The following is a 24,206-nucleotide window of genomic DNA, read 5'->3' as shown; positions in this document are numbered from 1 at the left end:
CAGCTACAGCTCCTTGACATGCACCAGTTATAGACGGGGATGCTGTGCTCTCAGGACATCTGTTGGATGTGTGAAACATTCAGCATACTTCGAAGGCTAGTTATAGCCGCTAGACATCTCTGGCCTATTGCAGCCTGGTCTTAGAAGCCTTGTGGCCTACCAGGTTGAAAGCATGGGCATTTTTCCCCTTTTCATCCACAGCCATACTTCACTCTGTACCAGGTCCTGCAGGGTTTCAATCAGCTCAGATGATATTTCCTACTGTAAAAGTGGGAAACCCTGACGAAGCTACAACTGGGACATGTGTTGAGTCAACATTCACCCTCCCCTTTTTTGATCTATATACAATTGTGCTCATAAGTTTACATACCCTGGCAGAATTTATGTTTTCTTGGCCATTTTTCAGAGAATATGAATGATAACACAAAAAAAATTCTTTCACTTATGGATAGTGCTTGGCTGAAGCCATTTATTATCAATCAACTGTGTTTACTCTTTTTAAATCATAAGGGAAAACAGATGGCCTTAAGGTAAAGGGGATTTATGTCCTCAAATTACCACCAAGAAGGGGAGACTTCAACCGTATCCAACTACAAAAAGAATAGTGGTAGATATATATTTTGAAGTCCCTTAACACTGAAATGAACCTCCAGCAGTTCACTGAAACCTGAGAAATTTCTCCTTTTCTCCCTTTTCCCTTGCCCCCTCCCCCCTCCTCCCCCCCATCCCTTCTTAGTCCCTTGACTATAGGGTTTATTTATCTCTGCACACACTGTCTATCGTTACACCTAAATGCCCATGTCTGTATTACTCTCTACCCTCTCCCTCCCCCTCCCTCCCTTTAAATGTTCATGAGCTGTCAATGAATGTAATAAATATGAGTGTATATATACTAAACCTTGTTTCTCAATATCAGAATAAAACTAGCACCGAGTGTGGTGAGGGGAGGAGAAGCCGCGACCTGAGCAAAGGGGTAAGACGGAGGCTGGAGCTCGTCACCAGGAGACGAAGATAGGACAGCCTCTGGTGAACCACGTGACATCGCATATGATGCCGAGACTGATTGGGACACCTGGGAAGTGGAGTTCCCGGGACTCGTGGTGAAGGTCTCCTGCAGCGGTCGGGGGACAGCAGATTTTCACAGGCGTGGAACCCCATTGTTAAGCGGCAGGACCGAGAAAGGAGGCAGAGGGGAGAGCCATGAAGGATTGAGATCGTGGGTAAGACGAATAATAACATATACGTCCATCTATGCATTTTTGCCTAATTACAGCAAAAATAAAAGGTGCAGCCTAGCTCTTGAAGAAGGACAAATAATCTCTTAACCCTCCTCTTGTGGTAAGGTCAGAACCGAACCGTTTTCAGGTTTTGAATGTCTATAAGTATCACATACATTTTGGTTATTGCATCAAGATTTTTTTACTGTGTCAGGAACCTCTATTTAAACAATGTAATAGAAAAAGAATCCATTTCACTAAATTATAAAATACTGTGGTGAAAATTAAGATGTTTATGGTGTTAGGGTCAATTCTGACCCAGTTATAATATAGGATTATAGGACACTAATAAGTGCCAAAACTGAAATCATAAACACTCTCTCTGCTTAGTAACACTGACAGTCAATCACCTCTCAACCCTGTGAGCTGTAGTTAAGGAGGGGCCTATCTCTTTGCCTGCTTGTCTGCTTCTCTAAATAAAGTAAAGAAACATAGGGCCAATTTATAATATTCTATTGAGGTTTATTTTACAATTTTTAAAATTTGAAAATGAGAGGTATGCTATCAAAAGAAAGGTCTAAGGGGTCACACCAACAATATTAAAACCAATCTTTTCAAGGAAAAGAAGCCTAACAAGGTAACCAAGAGGTAAGAAACAAATTGGATGATAAATAATTGTTCAGAGGGTATTTTATGGCTGATTTAAGACACGGGTCAAAACCGACCCGTTAACATCATGGATAGTAACAGAAAGCTAACACAAGAGGAGGATTAAATGATATAGGAGGTTTTTAATGGACTGCCTGACTGATCTGTATGACTGCATTTAAAGTAGCTTATCACCTCTAGGAACTTTTAGTACACAATGCCCGGCTCCTAAGGTACACCGGAGCTGAAAATTCACTGGGTGTATACTAGACTTCTTGACCTCTTGACCCCCCCTATCTGCATGTACTTTCAAGGGAATTTAAATATATGGGGATTAAACCTGCCTGAAGCTCAGTGAAGAAATTAACAAACGGGACATTTAAAGTCCCAAAACCTCCCCCCCTTCTATCCATTAACAAACGGGACTTCCGTTTTCTGGGGGGAGTGGCAGCTGCATGATGGAGTGAGCAGGCTCCGATGGCGCTAAGAGTGTAGCGGTCCATATAGGAGTCCATCTGGAAGAGCAAAAAAAACCCTGAGAAACCCCATTGGATGACAGGGGGAGCCGCTCATACAGTTGCTCGTACTGCCGCTTGGACAGCTAATACCGCCGCCGCCACCTCCGCTATTACAGCACATCACCGCTCATGCAAAGGAGAGGGAGGAGTGGGACAAGTGGGATCGTCTCAGGTGCGCTGTACACACGTTCCTGCGTCGAAATTTGAAAATTGTACGTTGTTTGCGTAAGTCGTTCGCGAATAGGGCTGTACGTAAGTTACGTTCACGTCTAAAGCATTGATGATTTGCGGCGTAATTTCGAGCATGCGCACTGGGAATCTTTCACGAACGGCTTATGCGCCGTTCGTAAAAAACGTCAAATACGTGGGGTCACAATTAATTTATATAAAACACGCCCACATCATCCACATTTGAATTAGGCGGGCTTACGCCAGACCACATACGATACGCCGCCGTAACTTAGGGCGCAAGTTCTTTATGAATACGTACTGAGATACGTTACGCCCGCAGAAAATTACGCCGGGCTATCTGAATCTAGCCCAAGGTGTCAATAGCAACTAGGTATCAAGAAGGAAGTTCTAAGATTTTGAGTAGGTGGTATAGAACCCCAGAAGTATTGAATTGTATATATCCACAGGTATCTAATCTCTGTTGGTGTTGTCAAGGAACTGTTGGCACTATGATACACATTTTTTGGGAATGTTCAGAAATAAAGAATTTCTGGGAAATGGTTTCAGAAACAATAGAATAAATGATTGATGTGTCACTTAGAGATAATCCAACTGCCTTCCTGCTTTTTGACATCCCTCTTTCGATAGAAAAATATAAAATCTAATTTCTGAGACATTTGCTTTCTATGGCAAAAACATGTATCCCAGCCCTCTAAAAAAGCAATGTCCCTCCAAATACAGCACAATGGATGCCAAAAATATCAGAAGTCCAATTAATGGAAAACCTCACTTTCCTGAAGCCTTGGAAGGACCGTGAGCAGGAAGTTGCCCTGGCTGAGGTTAATTCTAAGCCCCTGGAAGGAGAGAACTCTGTCCCAGTTTCCACCTCCCTATCCAAGCCACAAACGCAGCAGGTAATGGAGTTCTTATAGAGGAATAGAGAGAAGTTCTCAGGACTGCCGGTTTTACCAGGGTTATTGAACATGATATTGCCACAGAACCATGTAAAGGTTCGACTGAAGAATGAAGGATTTATTGTGAACCCAGAAAAGTGTGTCATTGCTATGGAAGAGACCAAGCACTTGGGGTACATTGTAGGTAGAGGGTTGGTGAAGACACAGATGAACAATGTAGAGGCTATCCAGATCTGGCCCCGCCCAGTCACGAAGAAACAGGTGCAAGCCTTTTTGGACATCGTGGGGTACTACCGCAGGTTTGTCCTCAACTTCGCCACTATTGCTGCACCTCTCACAGACCTGACAATGGGTAAAAAGTCAGTTATGGTGAAATGGAATGATAAGTCTGAAAAGGCTTTCCAGGAGCTTAAAACAGCATTGTGTCAGTACCCAGTGCTGGTCGCTCCTGACTTCTCAGGAAAATTTGTTGTGCAAACAGATGCCTCCAGGGAAGGCTTGGGAGCCGTTCTGTCCCAAGAGGTCAAAGGGGAGGAACACCCCATAGTTTTCCTGAGTAGAAAAAAACTTCTGCCTCGTACTTGATTCAGAGCATGTGTGGAATTTTGTGCGTCGGAATTGGCTACACACGATCGGAATTTCCGACAAGAACTTTTGTTGTCGAAAAAATTGACAACCAGCTTTCAAACGTTTGTTGTCGTAAATTCCGACAGCAAATGTCCGATGGAGCATACACACGGTCGGATTTTCCGGCAACAAACTCACATCGAACATTTGTTGTCGGAAATTCCGACCCTGTGTACGCAGCATAATGATCCGAAAAGCAGCAGATCATTCATCGGACGAAATTTTACTTACGATTTTCGTGATGTGTGTATGGGCCTTTACTCTGAAGGAGCCTAATTCCTGTAGGGGAATGAAGACTAACGTGTTAGCCTGCTGTGCAATTATCAATACTTGGATTTTGGACTGTTTATTTACTTTTGGCTGAAGTAAGCTGTCGTTTTGCTTAGTCGTGATTAAAATAAGTGAACTGGTTGCTTTTAAAAAACTGGCTGGCGGTTATTACAGAGCTGCCCCCAGGTTACAATATATATATTGCCTGAAGTTAAGGTTAAACAATAGGTAAATACAGTTAATAAACAATTTACCTGTGGCAAAACTTATCCAAAAAGAAAATCCAAATCTTGTCTGCAGAATAGAAGTTCCAAAATGGATGTTGCATATAGGTACCTGTCTAACTGTTGCAAATGATATGAGCGAGAATATTATACATACTGCAGTTGCAAACATCATATAAATTCCATACAGAGGGACTGGAACACAGAAAAGGACATTGCTGAGAATCCATGCACAAAATGCACACCTGAAAGAAATAACATATATAGGAACACAGTAAATATAATTGTTTCTTCAGAAAAAGTGTTGAATCATTGCCAAACTTGATTTATAACCAAGTATTTCTACCACAGATAAAGTGCATGTTCAGATTCAGCTTTTAGCCAAAGACTTTCAGTGTCAAGCCCTGTACACACGGGCCAGAATCTCGTCAGGAAAAAAATGTTGTTTTTCCTGATGAGATTCTTGGCAAGAATCTCATGCCGCCCAAGTGTACAGACACTCCTTTCAAAAGAACCGCGTTCTTTTGAATGGAACACATCGACTATGACAAGCATGCACTCCCCACATTCGATGCCGTCGCCGCCATCTTGCTACACCCTACCTATGTCTAGGAAGCTACCGCGCATGCGTCAAAGTCATTTCAAGCATGCACAGATTTCCACGGCGACAGTTAAGTATACACACTCTCAGGTTTCTCGGCAGGAAAACACTGCAGAGAATCTCACAACGAGAAAATAGAGAACAGGTTCTCTTTTTTTCTCGTCTAGATTCTGGGAAGTTTTCTTGTCAAGAAACCTGAAAGCCTCGTACACACGCTCGGTTTACTCGGCAAGAAAGCTCTGCCAGCAGTTTTCTTGCTGGTTCTTGCAGAGTAAACCGAGCGTGTATACGAGGCTTAAGTCTAGGGTTTTGGTTTGTTGCTGCCTCCAGGTGAGACTGCTCTCTGTGCATTGCTATTGACTGTGTGGCCTCGTACACACAGGCCAGAATCTCGTCAGGGAAAAAACGTTGAGGAGGGGGTGTTCTGCTTTCAGAAATGACATCTTACATTAAAGTGAAAAGCGGGGGGTGCTGACTTCTTACCTCTTCTCCCATGCAGCCAGCGAGTTGAGAAGCAGAGTGAGGGGCCCAAAATCACCTCTCACCAGGCGGGGCCTCTAGTAATTTGGGGGGCCCTCCGCAGGTTTGCGGGGCCCTAAGCGGCTTGCATAGTGAGCCTATAGGGCGGATCGGCCCTGGCTTGAGCACAGAGTGTGTTGGCTGGAGGTGTCAGGGCAAAGTTTTTCACAAGATTGTAAGTTGTGACTAGTGACAGCTTGAATATTTATGTTTTTGGTTGCTTCCTGTGTCTGGATTTGGGGAATTTTGGGTTCTCAAGATAATTTGACATGTGTTTGTCAATTCCTAATAAGAAGTGATGGATGGAAATAACTTGTGCATCATCCAGATGCCTCCCTTGTCCCTGTACCAACCATAACTGCTTCTGCGACACTCATGGGCCAGTTCATCAAACTGGTTAGAAAACCACATGGAGCTTTTATGAGTACTAGAAAAAAAAGTGTGCTCACTTGGTTCTCTTGGGCTTCAAGTGGTCACTGAAAATGGGGCTAAAGCTAATAAATAAGAGTATGGATAAATTGTTGTGAAATGGTTGTATTACAATTCCACATGTGTGTACATGGATGTATGACTGCATAGCAACCTGAATATCTGAACAAACTAGTTGATTTTCCAATGAAGTTCAATGAGTACAGTTTGGTTCTAGTTTAGCTGAACTTGCTTAATTCCAAGTTTTTGTGCCTTGATTGCATTAAAAGTTTTTTTGTCAAAACATATACTTTAATCTGCTTGTAGCAATGTTTTGTGGACCAGTATGTGCCTGGTTGGCATTCAGGATAAACCATCTTACCACATTAGTGCTGATGCATAATACGAGGATGCACAATATTGCTGGTGAAGTCTACAAGGGCTAATGCTGATAAACTTTTCAGCCACATATAATATGGGATTAGGAAGACCCCTCTCCAATCCTTCTTGATAGTCTGTGTCATATTGGATCCTGGTCTCCCAAGAAAATCTCTCATTGTAGTCGATTGTTTCATTAAATTGATGAATAGGATCCCCTGAAAAAAACAAGAAACAAATACAGACCTTTAGAAAATGTCTGGAATTTCTCATAATGGTTGAATGTACGCAACAAATTTCAGGTCTCTTGATTTTTATGTACTCGTACAGGGTTGCTAGGTAATCCTCTTAATTAAAGACACATATGAGTTAAAAAGGTAATATTATTGATCCGATTCAGTCAGTGCCTAACCTGCATTGAATTAATTTACAGAACATGTGGCATTACAGATTATTTCCACAACCCTCCATTCATCATACAGTTTGTAAGAAACAACCAACCAACCATCCAAATAGATAGCACTTTGTTCTACAATATAACTCTAAAAGAGGTCAGATCTACAGTTGGTATAACTAAAATTACACTACATTCAAATAGTACCATATTATGGCCCCAACCACTGAAGTGGCATTAGAAACCTCGTTCTCATCACAACCTAAATGTTTCACGTTTTGATTGGTTGGGGTACAAGAAGAAGCATATCTACTGGGAATGCAAAAAAAGATGCATCCAAGGTGTCTATTTTAATATATTGGAGAACTATGTATATGTGCAAATCTATTTGGGATTGCAAGGCAATCATTCACCTTGCTTAAGATCTTAGTCAGTGGCCTCGTACACATGACCGAGGAACTCGTCGTAAATGAAACATCGTTTTCCTCGACGAGTTCCTTGTTAGGCTTGTCGAGAATCTTGTCAAGCTTTCTTTGCGTACACACTGTCAAGACAAAATCTCATCGTTCTCAAATGCGGTGACGTTCAACACGTACGATGGCACTATAAAGGGGAAGTTCGATTCCACTGGCACAACCCTTGGGGCTGCTTTGCTAATCTCATGTTACTGCGTGTTAAGTAAAAGTTTGGTATGAGACGATTCGTGCTTTTCAGTCTGTTACAGCGTGACGAATGTGCTATCTCCATTACGAACGCTACTTTTACCGAAGGTGCGCTGCCGTCTCATACTTTATTCTGAGCATGCGTGGGTTTCTAAGCATACACACGAACGTGTTTCTCGTTGTAAACCAGCTCGACGAGAAACACGTCGAGGAAATTGAGACTCCCGACGAGGAAAAAGAGAACTTTTTTTCTCGTCAAGTTCCACGACAGTTTTCTCAACGAAAAACATACACACAACCGTTTTCCTCGGCAAAAAAGCTCTGCCACCAAGTTTCTTGATGGATTCTGTCGAGGAAAACGGTCGTGTGTACGAGGCCTCAGTTTTAGCCTTCTCACTTCTTTTTTTTTACTGTCTGTGCAGTGTTGGCAGCTAAGAGATCCAATTTCCACAATTAAATTACTGACCTTGCAGAATTCTAGTTAAAGTGGTTGTAAAGTCATTGTATCATAATCCATAATCCTACAATCCCCTACATTAAATAACATTATGTGTCCCTGTGTCTGTGCTTTATATAAAATATTTCTACCTTATTTCAGAGTGCCTCTCGGCGCTCACATGACTGCTCCCTGCTCTCCTCTCCTGGGTGCACAACTACAGTGGAAGGGGACGAGAACTCCTGCTGACGTCAGCCGGGAGCAGAGTGGCAGGCTGTCACGTGAGCGCTAACAGGCATTTTGAAATGTAGAAATCAGCATATATTTTATACAGCACAGACACTCGGACACATAATGTTATCTAATTGAGGGGATTGTATGATTATGATACAGTTATAAGAGCAGCAGGAAGAAGGGAAGGGGATGGTAGCAGAGAAGAGCTGCGGATGGTGGAGGCACATAAACTGACCACGCTGTCAGGGCTCAGCAGCCATAATAAACCGTGGTCAGTTTACAGGGGAGAGGGCAGAATCAGGCAGGTATTTTAGATGATGCAAGGGACCAAATTACAAAGCACAAGCACTGTGCTGTTATGCATGCTTTAAGGGAACAGGATCATTTTTTTTTATATTTTGTATTTTTTAGGGTTACAAACATTTTAATACTATTTTTTATACAATCCATTGTATATATTCACATTTCATTTGTATACAATGCTTGACTGTATCTTGAATGACACTAGAAATGCAAATGCTTCCTTTGAGAAGTACTTTCAAGATGATAGTAAATTCTGGTATAAGATATCCTAGCAACCACATCTATTCAGCAGCTTTGTTTTAATGCCTTTTGTTTCTATGACACACTGTAACTGCAATGTTTATGGGCCCATGCTTCTTCCCAGAGTTATTGTTAGCATGGCAGCCAGTAAAATTCTTCTTTCAAGGTTATGGATACAGCAAACACGTTAGATTCTACAGAATGAAGAAAAAAACATCCCTAATACTGGTGCTTTGCAAGGTTATGTCTTTACCACTACTTCAGACAGACTGTAGGCTGGGCACATGGTAAATCACAGACGCATATGGAAAATGTCAGCTTAACCTTTTTACATGTGGCCATGCCCCCGTAGGGGTTGCTGAATGTAGTGATTCACCTGTCACCCTGCCCAGCCAGACATCCATCTCTCAGTCACTCAGGGAATTATGGGAAGCCCAGGAATATTCAGCACAAAGTTGCTTGGGACTAAAGTATATACACTCCAGTATATACACACCAGTCTTCTCTCCAGCACAAACACTTGCTGCACACTGTTTCACCTCCAGCACTTCACTTGCTGCAGACTGTTACTACACCAGCACTTTCCTTGCTGCTGCTTGTTACTCCTCCATACTAGCCAGCACCTTATGGGTAGGCCTGACACTACTTCAGCCAAGCCTCAATGAGCTGCCTTTTGCAGGCAGGGACCTCAGGCCCCTGTGGTATAGAAATAGTTCAGGTGCTAGCTGTCCTCTATTCACTACCACTTCCAAATAGCTCTCTTCAGGTCCTGCCAACCAGCCTGGCTGCAATGACCTCTTTCCACTGCCCTTCCCATAGTATTCTCTTCTGGTTCTGCACCCATCTCAAACTGCAATCTCACAGTTATCTCAGGCGTGCTTCCCCAGTTCTCCTGAATACACATCATCCCTCCTGGCTGCGACCAGTTGTCCTGCCTGGAGACTCTGAGGCCCCGTACACACGGCCGAGGAACTCGACGTGCTTGGCACGTCGAGTTCCTCGTCGAGTTTTGGGATGAAGCCGCCGAGGAGCTCGGCGGGCCGCCTTCTCCCATAGAACAACGAGAAAATAGAGAACATGTTCTCTATTTTCTCGTCGAGCTCCTCGGCGGCTCCATCGAGCCAAAACTGTACAGACGACAGAGTTTCTCGGCAGAATCCGGGTTTTGACCGAGTTTCTCGGTGAATTCTGCCGAGAAACTCTGTCGTGTGTACGGGGCCTTAGAAGTGTTCTCTCCTGCTGTCCTCTCCTTGCTCTCTCATGTTCCACTAGTTCCAGAATCTCTTCACTCCTCCTGGATGCAACTGAGCCCCAGCCCAGGGTCACCCCCCCCTCCACCCGACAACTCCTCCCCACCTGGGCTGACCCCAGGTATTTTAAGTAGGCCTGCCCCCTGCCAATCCAGATTTGGGATGGGTCAGGGCTCCCAAAACCACCCCAGGCAGCTTAACCGCTCCTCTACTCCTCTCTTTCCAGATCTTTAAAGCAAGCTCTAGAAAGAAGAGGGAGGTCTCAGTGATGCTGCATGTGAGTCACCAGCTGCTGCCCTGAGCCACTCCCAGCCCAGAATCAAAACAAACAGGCCTAGCCACCAGCTAGGCCTACCTAAATTTTCCTACCATACATTAGAGATCCATTCTTCATAATTAAACAATATTTTCATTTCAGATACTGAAATTTATTGAAAAATAAACAGCAATTTCATAGGTAATAGTTAACCTATTACATTTGTATCCTTCCATTACATGGAATTGTCTACATATTTTAACAATCAGTCATAGGTTCTACCAGTGCTTTCTTCACAATATTGCTTTAACAAGTTTGGAATCGTCAGTAATTTTTTAATTAGGGCTCCCGCCCCTTTCTCTGATAAATTGCCTAAAATGTGTGTGCTGCCGAAACATCTCCCTTAGCCTATATTTGCTGCCAAAACATCTCTCAAAAGAAACGCAGTAACCAAAACACATAATTGCTGGAGATCTAAACTAAGAACATTAGTTAACTCCAATAGGTGCTGGAAACTAAAATGTGCAAGAAGAGCTACCACTCATGTAAGCTTTGAATAGAACAATTTAAAAGTAGGGTTGCAACTAACAGTGCATACCAAGTACTAAGGAAATGCAAGTTTTTAAACTGTAAATACATGTCAATCTTTGGATACATGTAATTATGCATCTGAATGCATAAGTAACACCTATCAGGAATTTGTGAACAATACAACTATGTTTCTGGGTACGGTGGGCTTAAAGTGTCCCTTGAATAGAATAGTAAAAAAAAGTGCCCCTTGCAAAGTTGCCAAGAAGACAGTTAATGCTAACCTGTTCTATGCTGATGATCTTTGATGTATTAAAAAATGTATAGATGTACAAAGAATCTTCAGATCCTGACACTTCCAGATGTCAGATACCTGGTCCTCAGCTGTGCATAGTGGTGGAGTCCCCCCGCTCCTAGATTGCTACTGTGTCCTTTAGTGAGAAAAACTGCCACTAGGAGGAACAAAGTTGTTTGCCTGCATTGTCATCCTGTCACATGCACTTCTGGTGACTAATTACAAAAATGGTTGAGGAGATCAACAGCATTGGGATGCAAGAACGATAGTAAAAAATGAATACAGTATTTTCTAAAAAGAAGTGAATTGTTTCTGATATACAGTTTATTAGAGAACTAAACATTATCTAGTTAGTGGTTCCACTTTCTTCTGACAAAGTATTGCTATTTACTTAATATTTCGGGACTATGCGTTGTTGATAGAATATTTATCAAAGTATTAGAAGAAAATACCTGCCAGAGTAATATTTAAACCCCTTAATCCAACCCATAATCCAATACTGGCATTCACCATGGCATGACTGAAAGACTTGTATACAGTTGTGACAGTTATAGATCCAACCTCCCAGTCACGAGTAAAGTTAACACCTGTAGAGAAGGATAGAAGAACACACAAGACATTTATGAGTTTAGTTATTCACCAAACATGATATTATTATAACTGTGAGCCAGACGCTGTAATATGCCTTTCTCCGACAGTTATAAAAATAAATTCTCATATTTTAAATAATCAGATTAAATTATATGTGAGAGCTTTGATTCAAAGCCAGATACATTAATTAGAGATATACAAAATCAGCACATTTAGGTAATATATATTGTCTGCATCAAGTGAAATATTTTCCCAACATTTCTATCTATAAATGTCATCACTGGTGCTATCTGAGAAAATATGGTTGTGTTTTTTTTTTTAATTTGTAATATAATAGAAATATTATGATATGCCTTTAATAGGACTAGTTTTTTTTTTTATTGTTTTTAGAAGGTGGGGGCAGCTCTCAAATGAATAATAAAACTACAGAACTAAAGACATACTAAATAATATAATTACTGATTTTTGGTTTAAAAATGCATACTCTGCTTATAAAGAAGCACATCCTAATTTTTAGTTTTGTCAATGCCTTAATCAGAAATAAAGGGCCAGATTCACATAGAATCTGGCTGCGCTGCGGCGGCGTAACGTATCCCATTTACGATACACCGCCGCAAGTTTACAGCGTAAGTGCCTGATTCACAAAGCACTTGCCTGTAAACTTGTGGCGGCGTAGCGTAAATCCGCCTGGCGCAAGCCCGCCTAATTCAAATGGGGCGGGCACCATTTAAATTAGGCGCGTTCCCGCGCCGAACGTACTGCACATGCTCCGTCCGTAAAATTACCTGACGTGCATTGCACTAAATGACGTCGCAAGGACGTCATTGGGTTCAACATTAACGTAAATGGCGTCCAGCGCCATTCACGGACGACTTACGCAAACAATGTGAATTTTCAAATTTCGACGCGGGAACGACGGCCATACTTAACATTGGCTAGACCACCTAGAGGGCAGCCTTAGTTTTACGCCGCGTATCTCGACGGAAACAACGTAAATTTAGAGCGACGGGCAAAGCGTACGTTCGTGAATCGGCGTAACTAGTCATTTGCATATTCTACGCCGACCGCAATGGAATCGCCACCTAGCGGCCGGCCTAGAACTGCAGCCAAAGATCCGACGGTGTAAGTCAATTACACCTGTCGGATCTTTGTGAGAACTATGTGTAACCTGATTCTATGAATCAGGCGCATAGTTACGACGGGCGGATCTCAGAGATATACGACGGCGTATCAGGAGATACGCCGTTGTATCTCTTTTGTGAATCTGGCCCAGAGTCTCTACAAATCTGATCACTGACCTTCTGTTGCACTGTTCCTTACACTAGTCATTGGATATACTGTAACTAACAACACATTTATGAAAAACAAATGCCCCAAAGAACCTTCTGATAACACAAACCAAGCCTCCATCCCTAAATAAGGAGAAAAGAAAAAGAGGGACATGGGACTTTATATGAGGCGAGGAAAGGTCTAGTATATCAGAAATTGGCTACATGTCACAGTTTTAACGGGAAAATCTCTGTTGCCATGCGAGACTGCTAGGTACTCGATCCAATAAATTAAATACCAATGATGAATATGAAATTATATGGTGTGTATCATTTTAAATGGCACATGGATCATGCAGACAAAGGCATAATTCAAATCGTAATAATAACATTAGCATATTTAATATTCATTTTGGATATACACGATTAATAAAGCAGTCACAATCAATTAACACTCAATAAATAGACATACAGATAAAGTGAACATGATTAGCCTATAGAAAATAGATAAATATATGATTGGATTGATAAAAATTTATTGTTGGACAGACTTGACTTGGCATCCCTAAGCTTGGATAAGGTCAAATTAGGTCATTAAAGTCTTCAATGAGCCCAAAGTGCTCAAAAAAGCTTTTTTACTCACCCCCTCAGCTGTAAGGAGCCCCACAATATCGCCAAATTGGTGGGCGTTTCTGATTCCCGGCACTCGGTGGGCGGAGTCGTGACGTCCGCCCCCCCATTATTATGAAAAAAATTAGTCCAAAAATAAATTGTAAAAAATGTTAGGTGACATTTATAGGGACTTGGGCCCGGTTCACAGTGGTGCGATGCCAGACATTGCATATGATTCGCACCGCACTGCAGCGCAAATCACATGTGATGTCTGCGATGCGATTTCAGAAATACAGATAGTATGGCTAATATCGCACTGCATTTGGACCAAACACGCACAGGACCCTTTTTTTGGTCCGCACCAGAATCACATGGGTGTTTACACCTATGCAACCAGATTCATGTCCTAACTGTCAGTTCGCAGTGTGATATGTGGGCTGCAATGGGGGTGTCGTTACCATTGTATGACACTCCCCAGCAGTTCGCATATGGCAGTGTGAACTGCCGTGCGAGTCGGGTGCGATGTGGGAACCCGCAGTGGATTCGCAAGGGTTACCGAATCGCACCAGTGTGAACCGAGCCTTGGTGGGAGCAGTCAGGTGACATTTGTAGGCTGTATGTTTTGAGGCTGGGTTCACACTGGTGTGATTCGGTAACCCTGCGAATCCACTGCGGGTTCCCACATCGCACCCGACTGGCACAGCAGTTCACACTGCCATATGCGAACTGCTGGGGAGTGTCATACAATGGTAATGACACCCCTATTCAGCTCGCATATCGCACTGTGAACTGACAGTTAGGACATGAATTGGATCGCATGGGTGTAAACACCTATGCGATTTTGGTGTGGACCAAAAAAAGGGTCCTGTGCGTGTTTGGTCCAAATGAGATGCGATTTCAGACATACAGTTTGTATGGCTGAAATCGCATCGCACAGACATCGCATGTGATCTGAACAGCAGTGCGGTGCAAATCACTTGCGATCTCGCACAGCGCACTAATGTGAACCAGCCCTAAGTTCATTCAGCCTTACTGGGTGTAAGTATAAAAAGTGAGAAATCCACCCCTCCCCCACATAACACATCCTGGTAATATAGGTAATATAGGAATTTTGCATATGTGATCAGGTGACCTCAGACACACACTGCAATATAACAATAATAATAAGAAGAACAAGATCACTCAAGCTCAGACTAAATACATCTCCCATATCACTTGTATATTCTGATGGCTGTTCACTGGAGCATTTTCTCATGACACTGAACTGTGGATCACCCCATATTTTGAAAGCACTTAATCAAAACACAGGAAAGACAGCCAATCCTGGGAGAGCTGCACAGGAGAGGAGGAGAAGGGAGGGGGATGTAAATTGTGCACTTTTTACAGAAGCTGTGCATGTCTGCAAGCTAGTGCACGAGATATGTATTGTACATAACCTGTCACTCAAAGCAAGGACTTTGGTCTTTATCTGGAAGTCTGTTTTTTTCACTGAACAATAAAAAGAGGATTGCTCAGCGCTGGATTAACTCTGTGTGGCAAGACTGGGCACAGATGATAGGAAATCTTATTCTCTACATTGTGACATAAAAAAAAATGTTTGGGTTTACATCCACTTTAACCTTCTTATCAGATTCATGTTTTTTTTTTCTCACAGGAATAAGGCTTGAGATAGATGAAAAGTCCATGCATATCATTTAAAGGTCTTTTCAGAGGCATGATACAACTATATCTAAAGACTTGGTACTTGTAGTCAACACAAAAAGCTAGGGTTTGATGAAAACTGCACGCTGTTTGAGGGTCAGTCACTGCACTGCCCTTGAACTGCTATACAGGTATGCAGCATGAGCAGATTCCATCAGAGCCTTTGCAATGGCTAGCAGTGGGACATATTGATTTTAGCATAAGTAGAAATTTAAAGCAAAAACTTACTTAGAATCACAGTGCCAATAAAGAGACTTGTCAGCACTTTCACAATCCAGAAGATTCTCTGTAAATAAGGAGTGTTGTATCATAAATACACATGTTATAAAAGGAAATACATTTATTACAGCAGTTGATTTATGACAAGTCTAACATTTCCTATCCATGTAGACTAAAATATTATTACTGTATATACTCGAGTATAAGCCAAGTTTTTCAGCCTATTTTTTAGGCTGAAAAACTTCCCCCTCGGCGGATCTGCTGCTCTGTAAAGTAATCCACATGCAGCCGAACTTTTTCTTTAGTAAAACAGCGTGTGTCTGCCACTGTATAATCCAGTCTGTTCGGCCGTCTATTGTAAGACAGCCCCACCTCCTCCTCGTCTGTGATAGGTGGAACACTAATACAGTTTCCCAGCATCGTATCAGTGTTCCTCTATCATGGACGGACGAGGAAGAGGAGGCGGGGCTTTCTTACAATGGACGGGAACAGACTGGATTATACAGCGGCAGACACACGTTGTTTTACTAATGAATAGGTATGGCTTCATATGAATTACACAGCGGCAGACACGCTGTTTTACTGCTGACTATGAGACACTGCATATATGGGCACAGTGAGAGACTGCATATGTGGGCACAGTGAGAGACTGCATATGTGGGCACAGTGAGAGACTGCATATGGGCACAGTGAGAGAGGGCAACTGGGAACAGTGAGAGACTGCAACTGGGCACAATTAGACTGCAAATGGGCACAGTGAGGCTGCAGATGGGCATTGTTTACCCAGTAGCTGCTGCATTTTCCCACCCTAGGCTTATACTCGAGTCAATATGTTTTCCCATTTTTTTGTGGTAAAATGGGGTGCTTTGGCTTATATTCGGGTCGGCTTATGCTCGAGTATATACGGTAGTATTAATAGTAGATATGTGCATTCACGTTCGTACCAATGTTATTTTCATACGAAAATGTTCATTTTCGTACCCGCAGAATAATGTGTACATACGAAAAAATTAAAGCACCAAAATACGAAAACAACGGGATTACGAATGAGCCGCATTACGAACAACCGCAAATACGAACGAACGATCCGACGAAAATACGACAAAACGAAAACGGCAAAAAGAATGAAAATGACATCTATAACAAAAGACTTGCATTCTGTATTTTGTTTGAATCCTTGTTCTGTTCGTATTTTGATTTTCAGTCGTATGTTCATATGACATCTTACAAAATATTTTCATTCTGTATTTTGTTTGAATCCTTTTTCTGTTTGTATGTTCATATGACACCTTATAACAAAAGATTTGTATTCTGTATTCTGAATTCCTTCTTTCTGTTCGTAATTTGGTTTCAAAATACAGAATGCAAATCTTTTGTTATAAGATGTAATTTTAGTTTTTTTGAATGGGCAGTGAGTGTAGTTAGTGAAGCAGCTTCTCTTTTGTGCTGAGTACAGTAGTACAGTAAAGCCAAATAAACTTTTCTGTGGATTTTCGTCTGAAGGGAGATCAGTTGGCCAGACTTTTGAACCTGGAACCCAAAAATGGTTTTCTGATGGAGTTTAAAAACGAACGAACGTTCGGTAAAACGATCGTTTTTATGTTTGTTGTTAAAAAAGTCTGACCAAGTGTATGGGGCTTAACAATAGTTAAGATGGATGAGCCGCGTGTTGAAATTCCCGCGAATCCCGCGAATATATTTACGAAAGTACAAAATGACGAAAATTCACGAAAATTATTGTCTAACAAGTAACGAACATGAATTAAACAGAATAACGAACCATCCCGCATGTACGAAAATAAAACGGTAACCAAAATACGAAACGATCGGAATACGAAAAAATTGCATCGTACGAAAAACGAACGGGAACGAACAGGAAAATGGGCGTCTTACGAAAAACGAACGGGAACAAACCTACGGAACGATACGAAACGGAACAAAAAAAACACATTTTTTTTCTGTGCACATGTCTAATTAACCACTTAACACCCGGACAATATTGCTGCCCAAAGACCAGAGCACTTTTTGCGATTCGGGACTGCGTCGCTTTAACTGACAATTGCGCGGTCGTGCGACGTGGCTCCCAAACAAAATTGGCATCCTTTTTTTCCCACAAATAGAGCTTTCTTTTGGTGGTATTTGATCACCTCTGCGGTTTTTATTTTTTGCGCTATAAACAAAAATAGAGCGACAATTTGGAAAAAAAAAAATATTTTTTACTTTTTGCTGTAATAAATATCCCCCAAAAATATCTAAAAAAAAAAAAATTTCCTCAGTTTAGGCCGATACGTATTCTTCTACATATTTTTCGTAAAAAAAAATCGCAATAAGCGTTTATTGATTGGTTTGCGCAAAAGTTATAGCATTTACAAAATAGGGGGTATTTTTATGTCATTTTTATTAATATATATTTTTTTACTAGTAATGGCGGCGATCAGTGATTTTTTTTCGGTACTGCGACATTATGGCGGACACTTCGGACACATTTTTGGGACCATTGGCATTTTTATAGCGATCAGTGCTATAAAAATGCATTGGATTACTATAAAAATGCCACTGGCAGTGAAGGGGTTAACACTAGGGGGCGGGGAAGGGGTTAAGTATGTCCCTGGGTGTGTTCTTACTGTGTGGGGGGGGGGGTGGCCTCACTAGGGGAAACACTGATCTTCTGTTCATACATTGTATGAACAGAAGATCAGCATTTCCCCCCCTGACAGGACCGAGAGCTGTGTGTTTACACACACAGCTCCCGTTCCCCGCTCTGTAACGAGCAATCGCGGGTGCCCGGCGGCGATCGCGCCTGCCGGCTCTGCCTGGGAAAGACAGATTGTGTTGGTTGAGAGAAAGGAGGACATTGATGACGAAGGTGTGTACGTCAAATAGATGCACCACTAATACACTGAGCCAATTGGTTCTGGGATTCCAACATCAGTATAGCTTCCGGCTTATTCCTGGGGACCCATTCCATTTTGAGGACCTACCCACCAGTTGGATCTACGCTTCCTGCCAAGGATCGCTACTTGACAATTGTCATATAAAGCCTTGACTGACCTCTTTTGGCATATGCCACTAGTGGTCAACAAGTTCCGGTAAGCCTGCACTTTTCCCGGTGATGGGATTGTCACGTTAAAGAAGTCACGCTTTTTCCATCTATTCACTTTTTCACTCGAATGATTTATGGATGTTGATGAACTTTGCTACATACATTGGATTATCACGTCTAGGAGTTCTGTTGGACTCTGTATTCATATCTGATATCACCTTAGGTGTATCAGATCACGTGCCTGTCGGCACTGTCATCACTCCTCGGCACAGAGGAATTTTCACATGTTTTATAATTTGTGTCTAACATTTATTAATGTTATATGTGTTTTATTTTTTATTACACACATTTTGGTATTTTGATATTCACTTATTAATCTTAGCGCTACACATACGTATTCCTTGGTTGTTTTGCTTTTTTGAATGAGCCGTGTTAGCAGCTACCATTTACGCACACCCGGCAGCGCAGTGTATTCACTATTCCTCTCGGATCTACAGCGACAGCACTTTCAAGTGCACTATCAGTGCAATTTCAAGAGCACTTTGCACTTGTAGTTTGCACTTGTTATGCAAAGTGGATTTGCCTTTTGTAAATAACCCCCTTAGTGTCCAATTTGTCCACCGCAATGTCATAGTGCCACTAAAAATCGCTAATCACTGCCATTACTAATAAAAATAGAAACACCATAAAAATATCACATAGTTTGTGGACGTGATATCTTTTGTCACCAATCAGTATACACTTTAATGGGATTGTTTTTACCAAATATGTAACAGAATACATATTGGCCTAAATTGATGAAGACATTTTTTTACATGTTTTTATTGGATGTGTTTTATAGCAGAAAGTAAAAAAAATTATAGTGTTTTTTCTAAATTGACAGTCTTTATTTGTTAATAGCGCAAAAACGCAGAGGTGATCAAATACCACCCAAAGAAAGCTCTATTTGTGAAAAAAAAGGACATAAATCATGTTTGGGTACAGTGTTGCACAATAGCGCAGTTGTCAGTTACAGTAAAGCAGTGTCATATCGCAAAAAATTGCATGGTTCACTTTTCTGCACTAGAAAATTCTGGTCTCCACAAGGTCACACAGAAAACAACTGTAAGGCCCCTTTCACACGGACAGATAGAATGGTGCTTTTAGCTGCGGATTTTACCGCAGCTAGAAGCACACAATGACATCATTCACACACTACGGTTACCTGCGGTTTTGTTACCCGCGATTTTGTGCGGATATAAAAAATAGAGCTGAAAGCATCCAGCTGCAAAATCCCACAACTATCGGCACATAACCGCAGGTAATCGCAGTGCACTGTGTCAGCTGCGTTTAGTATGAATCTTGAGGGGGAACTCCATGCCAAATTTTAAATAAAAAAACGGCATGGGTTCCCCCTCCAAGGGCATACCAGGCCCTTGGGCCTGCTATAAATTTTAAGGGGAACCCCGTACGCCGAAAAAACGGCGTGGGGTTACCCCCAAAATCCATACCAGACCCGTATCCGAGCAGCAGCCCGGCCGGTCAGGAAAGGGGGTGGAGACGAGCGAGCTACCCATTCACCTGGCGGGAAAAAAAATGTAAAAAAACACACTACACATGTTTTTTTAAAGTAATTTATTAGTCAGCTCCAGGTCCCCCCTCTCTTCTTCAGCTCTTTTACGAGGGGGGGCCCTGCTTCTTCAATGTCTTCTGCCGGGGGTCCCGGTCTTCACCGCCATCTGGTTCTCTTCCGCCAGGGGCCCTGCTCTCTTCTTTAGCTCTTTTACGAGGGGGGGGGGGTGCCTGGGCTTCTGTCGCCTTCTGCCTTCTTCGATGTTGACACGTTGCTTCCTCCCGCTGTAATGCCGTGTGCGCGGCTCGCACCGATTTATATAGGCCTCTTATGACATCACAGTCCCATCATGCTCCGGTGGCTGGTTAATCTTTGTATTATTTTATGGTTTTGTATTTTTTTGTACAATGGTACATAATATGTTATTACTTCTTAAAGGGTTAGTTCACTACTAGCTCACTGAGCTCAGAGCTACTGCATCAGGGAGAGAAAGAGCAAGATGTTTGAATCAGAAAGCAAGCTCACTCCTGTGATGGTGAAGGTGAACGCTACCGACTTGTGACATTAATTAACTTATCAACCTCCTAGCAATTTCCTGGGGGTATTCCAGTCCGGCTTTGGGAGGTATGTAAATTACCTATAGCAAGGGCATTATTCAACTTTTTAGTTTTTATTGACAAACACCCCTTATTTGAATAGGCAAACTAATTATACAAGCATATTGACTTCCTATTCCAATATCCCACAGAAGAATAATGCAAACTCTGAAGCCTCGTACACACGGGCAAGAATCTCGTCAGGAAAAAAAAACGTTTTTCCAGACGAGATTCTTGGCAAGAATATCTTGCCGCCCGAGTGTACAGACTCTTCTTTCAAAAGAACAGCGGTTCTCTTGAAAGGTAAGAACGCGTTGACGTCATGGCGTACGATGAGCATGCGCTCGTCACATTCGATGCCGTCGCCGCCATCTTGCTGCACCCTACCTATGCCTAGGAAGCTACCGCGCATGCATCAAAGTCATTTCGAGCATGCGCAAATTCCACTGCGACCAGGTAAGTATACACACTCTCGGGTTTCTCAGAAGGAAAACACTGCCGAGAATCTCACGACGAGAAAATAGAGAACATGTTCTCTATTATTCTCGTCTAGATTCTGGGCAGTTTTCTTGTCGAAAAACCTGAAAGCCTTGTACACATGCTCGGTATACTCGGCAAGAAAGCTCTGCCAGCAGTTTTCTTCCTGGTTCTTGCCGAGTAAACCGAGCGTGTGTACGAGGCTTGAGTCTCCATTAGCTCAAAATGGCAGTTATAATGGAAAGCACAGCAAAGCTTAAAGTGGTTGTAAAGGCAGAAGGTAATTTATCTTGATGCATTCTATGCATTAAGATAAATAACCTTCTGTGTGCAGCAGGCCCCCTCAGTTCCCCCATAATACTTACCTGAGCCCCATCTAGAGCCATTGATGTTGCAGCAGTGTCTCCACTGCCCAGGACCCCCCTCCTCATTGGCTGAGACAGTCGCATGCTGCCATTGGCTCCCACTGCTGTCAATCAAAGTCAGTCAGCTAATGAGAAGAGAAAGGAGGCAGGGCTGGGCAATGGCTCCATGTCTGAATGAACACAGAGCTGTGACTCGGCAAGCTGCTTGCTGTGGGGGCACTCAACAGGAGGGAGGGGCCAGGAGTGCCAAAGAGGGATCCGAGAAGAGGAGGCGGATCTGGGATGCTCTGCGCAAAACCATTTCACAGAGCAGGTAAGTATAACATATTTGTTATTTTTAACTAAAAAACATTAGTAGAAAATGCTAGTGGCAATTTTTCTCACCAATTTTCCTCTGATTCCAGGCAATATGATAATAAAAGTGACTGCAGTGATCAGACATATTATGATGATTTCAATAATTTTCGTGTCGAAAAGAAAAGGTGTCCTGGGTCGGAGGTAAAATGGGAAAACAGATTCATGCATGATGACTTTCTGCAGGGCATGAAACCTGAAAATTGGAACAACAAATAAAGGTTAATAAAAATGTGTTCATGGTTCTTGTGAAATTCCTAGAGCAGACCGTTCCAATCTGAATCAGCTTGAGATATATACAGCATTTAATGGTATTGGTACAGTATTTACCAAAATACACAATTATATAGCAGGTGGGAATGCGCCAGGCTAAACTAAAGATGCCAATCATTTTAATGATGCAACAAAAAAAAAACTGAGACGAGAGACCAGAATTTGACATGAAAACTGTCGCAACGCTATACTCTATTTCAGAATTGGGATCAAAGTAGCAGAGTTGTTTGCCAGCTCACAAACAAAGTTACATGTTTTACATTGTTTGCATGATTTGCAAATGATTAGAAGACATCTCAGTTCAGCTGAGGAGGCCATCACTTAACCAGTAGGGACATGTCATATTAGCAATCCACGTGCTAACAGTGTATCACCAGTCTTGCTTAAAGTGGAGGTTCACCCTAAATTTGGACTTTGGCTCAAGTAAACTAGCAGGCAGAGACAATAATTAATCTATTGTTTTTTTTTTTTATTGGCGATCTTTACCTTAGTCCGGCAGCAGTTTCTCCCCTGTCACTCAATATACCCCACGGGAGTGGGCATTCCTAATCACAGGCTGTGTTTGACGTGCTTCCAACGGGCGCATACTGCGCGTCACGAGTTGCCGAAAGAAGCCGAACCATCGGTGCGGCTCTATACGGCGCATGCGCACCGACGTTCAGATTCTTTCGGCAACTCGTGACGCGCAGTATGCACTGGTCAGAAGCACGTCAATCACAGCCTGGAACGCCCACTCCCGAGGGAAATCCGGGGGCCGAAAATAGCCCTATACAGGTATGTTGGGAAAAAAAAACCACAAACAACAGCATACTGGCAGTCTCCTAGGTCGGTCCATGTATTATTAGAATTTTTTTTAGGGTGAATCCCCGCTTTAAGAGAATGCTCACCTGTTCCTGTTCACTAGCCAAAACACTGCATAGTTTTCATCTCAGTTTACAACTTGACCTGTTCTGTCATATTGAAGACATTCTGAGTGAGTAAGTGAGAAACTTATATAGCGCAACACATGCAAACTGAATCGCCTTCTGTAGCTTACCAAACAATGGCGCCACAGCTTTCACACCTCACACCAGCTTTGCACATTCCATAGTGATTTTATTAACCACTTAACGACCACCGCATGTACATATACGTCCACAGAATGGCACGTACAGGCAGATGGGCGTACATGTACGTCTCTTCTTTCCGCGGGTCCGATCGGGACCCCCCCCCCGGTACATGCGGAAATCGTCTGGGAGCGATCCGGGATGAGGGGGCGGCTATTCATTTCTAGCCACCCCCTCGCGATCGCTCCCCGGAGCTGAAGAACGGGGAGAGCCGTATGTAAACACGGCTTCCCCGTGCTTCACTGTGGTGGCTGCATCGATCGTGTCATCCCTTTTAAAGGGAGACACTGACATTGCCACAGTGAAGAACGGGGAAGGTGTGTTCACACACACCTCTCCCTGTTCTTCAGCTCCTCTGACCGATCACGGGACGCTGGCGGCGATCAGCTCCACGGGTCCCGCAGGTGCGGTCACGGAGCTTCGGACCGGGTAGCGTGCGCGTGCCGGCGGTGCGCGCGACCCATGGCTGGGCTCTTAAAGGCGACGTACCTGTACGTGCCTGTGCCCAGCCGTGCCATTCTGCCAACATATATTGGCGTTAGGCGGTCCTTAAGTGGTTAAAAGCATCTGGCATGTTTTAAAACCTTCACAGGCATTCTGTTTGGGACATCTGATCTGAGCTTAATTGGATTACATTTCTTACTAACTGTTTCTTATAGATCTTCTTGACTTCTATTTCATGAAAAAAAATTCTGACACTATGGGGGTTATTTACTAAAGACAAATCCACTTTGCACTACAAATGCAAAATGCACTTGAAATTGCACTGAAAGTACACTTGGAAGTGCAGTCGCTGTAGATCCGAGGAGGGGGACATGCAAGGAAAATAAAAAACAGCATTTTAGCTTGCACATGATTGGATAATAAAATCAGCAGATCTTCCCCTAATTTCAGATCTACCCCTCAGATTTACAGCGACTGCACTTCCAAGTGCAATTTCAAGTGCACTTTGCACT

At 42.7% G+C, this 24,206-nt stretch overlaps 1 protein-coding gene across 2 annotated transcripts in view; it reads right to left on the bottom strand.

Moving 5' to 3' along the window:
* LOC120931422 (dual oxidase maturation factor 1-like) overlaps positions 1–24,206 on the bottom strand; it is a 67,484-nt gene that overhangs the window by 8,952 nt on the left and 34,326 nt on the right. For both annotated transcript variants that reach the window (XM_040342843.1, XM_040342842.1), the window contains 5 exons: positions 21,902–22,067; positions 15,494–15,551; positions 11,546–11,680; positions 6,500–6,713; positions 4,620–4,834 (listed from right to left, as the gene is read on the bottom strand). In XM_040342843.1, the coding sequence (XP_040198777.1) occupies positions 4,620–4,834; positions 6,500–6,713; positions 11,546–11,680; positions 15,494–15,551; positions 21,902–22,042 (763 nt within the window). In that variant the 5' untranslated portion in view covers positions 22,043–22,067. The remainder of the gene's footprint in view (positions 1–4,619; positions 4,835–6,499; positions 6,714–11,545; positions 11,681–15,493; positions 15,552–21,901; positions 22,068–24,206) is intronic.

The sequence above is a fragment of the Rana temporaria genome, chromosome 3, assembly GCF_905171775.1.
Source record: "Rana temporaria chromosome 3, aRanTem1.1, whole genome shotgun sequence".
Taxonomy (NCBI): domain Eukaryota; kingdom Metazoa; phylum Chordata; class Amphibia; order Anura; family Ranidae; genus Rana; species Rana temporaria.
This window is presented reverse-complemented; position numbering and strand designations above follow the sequence as displayed.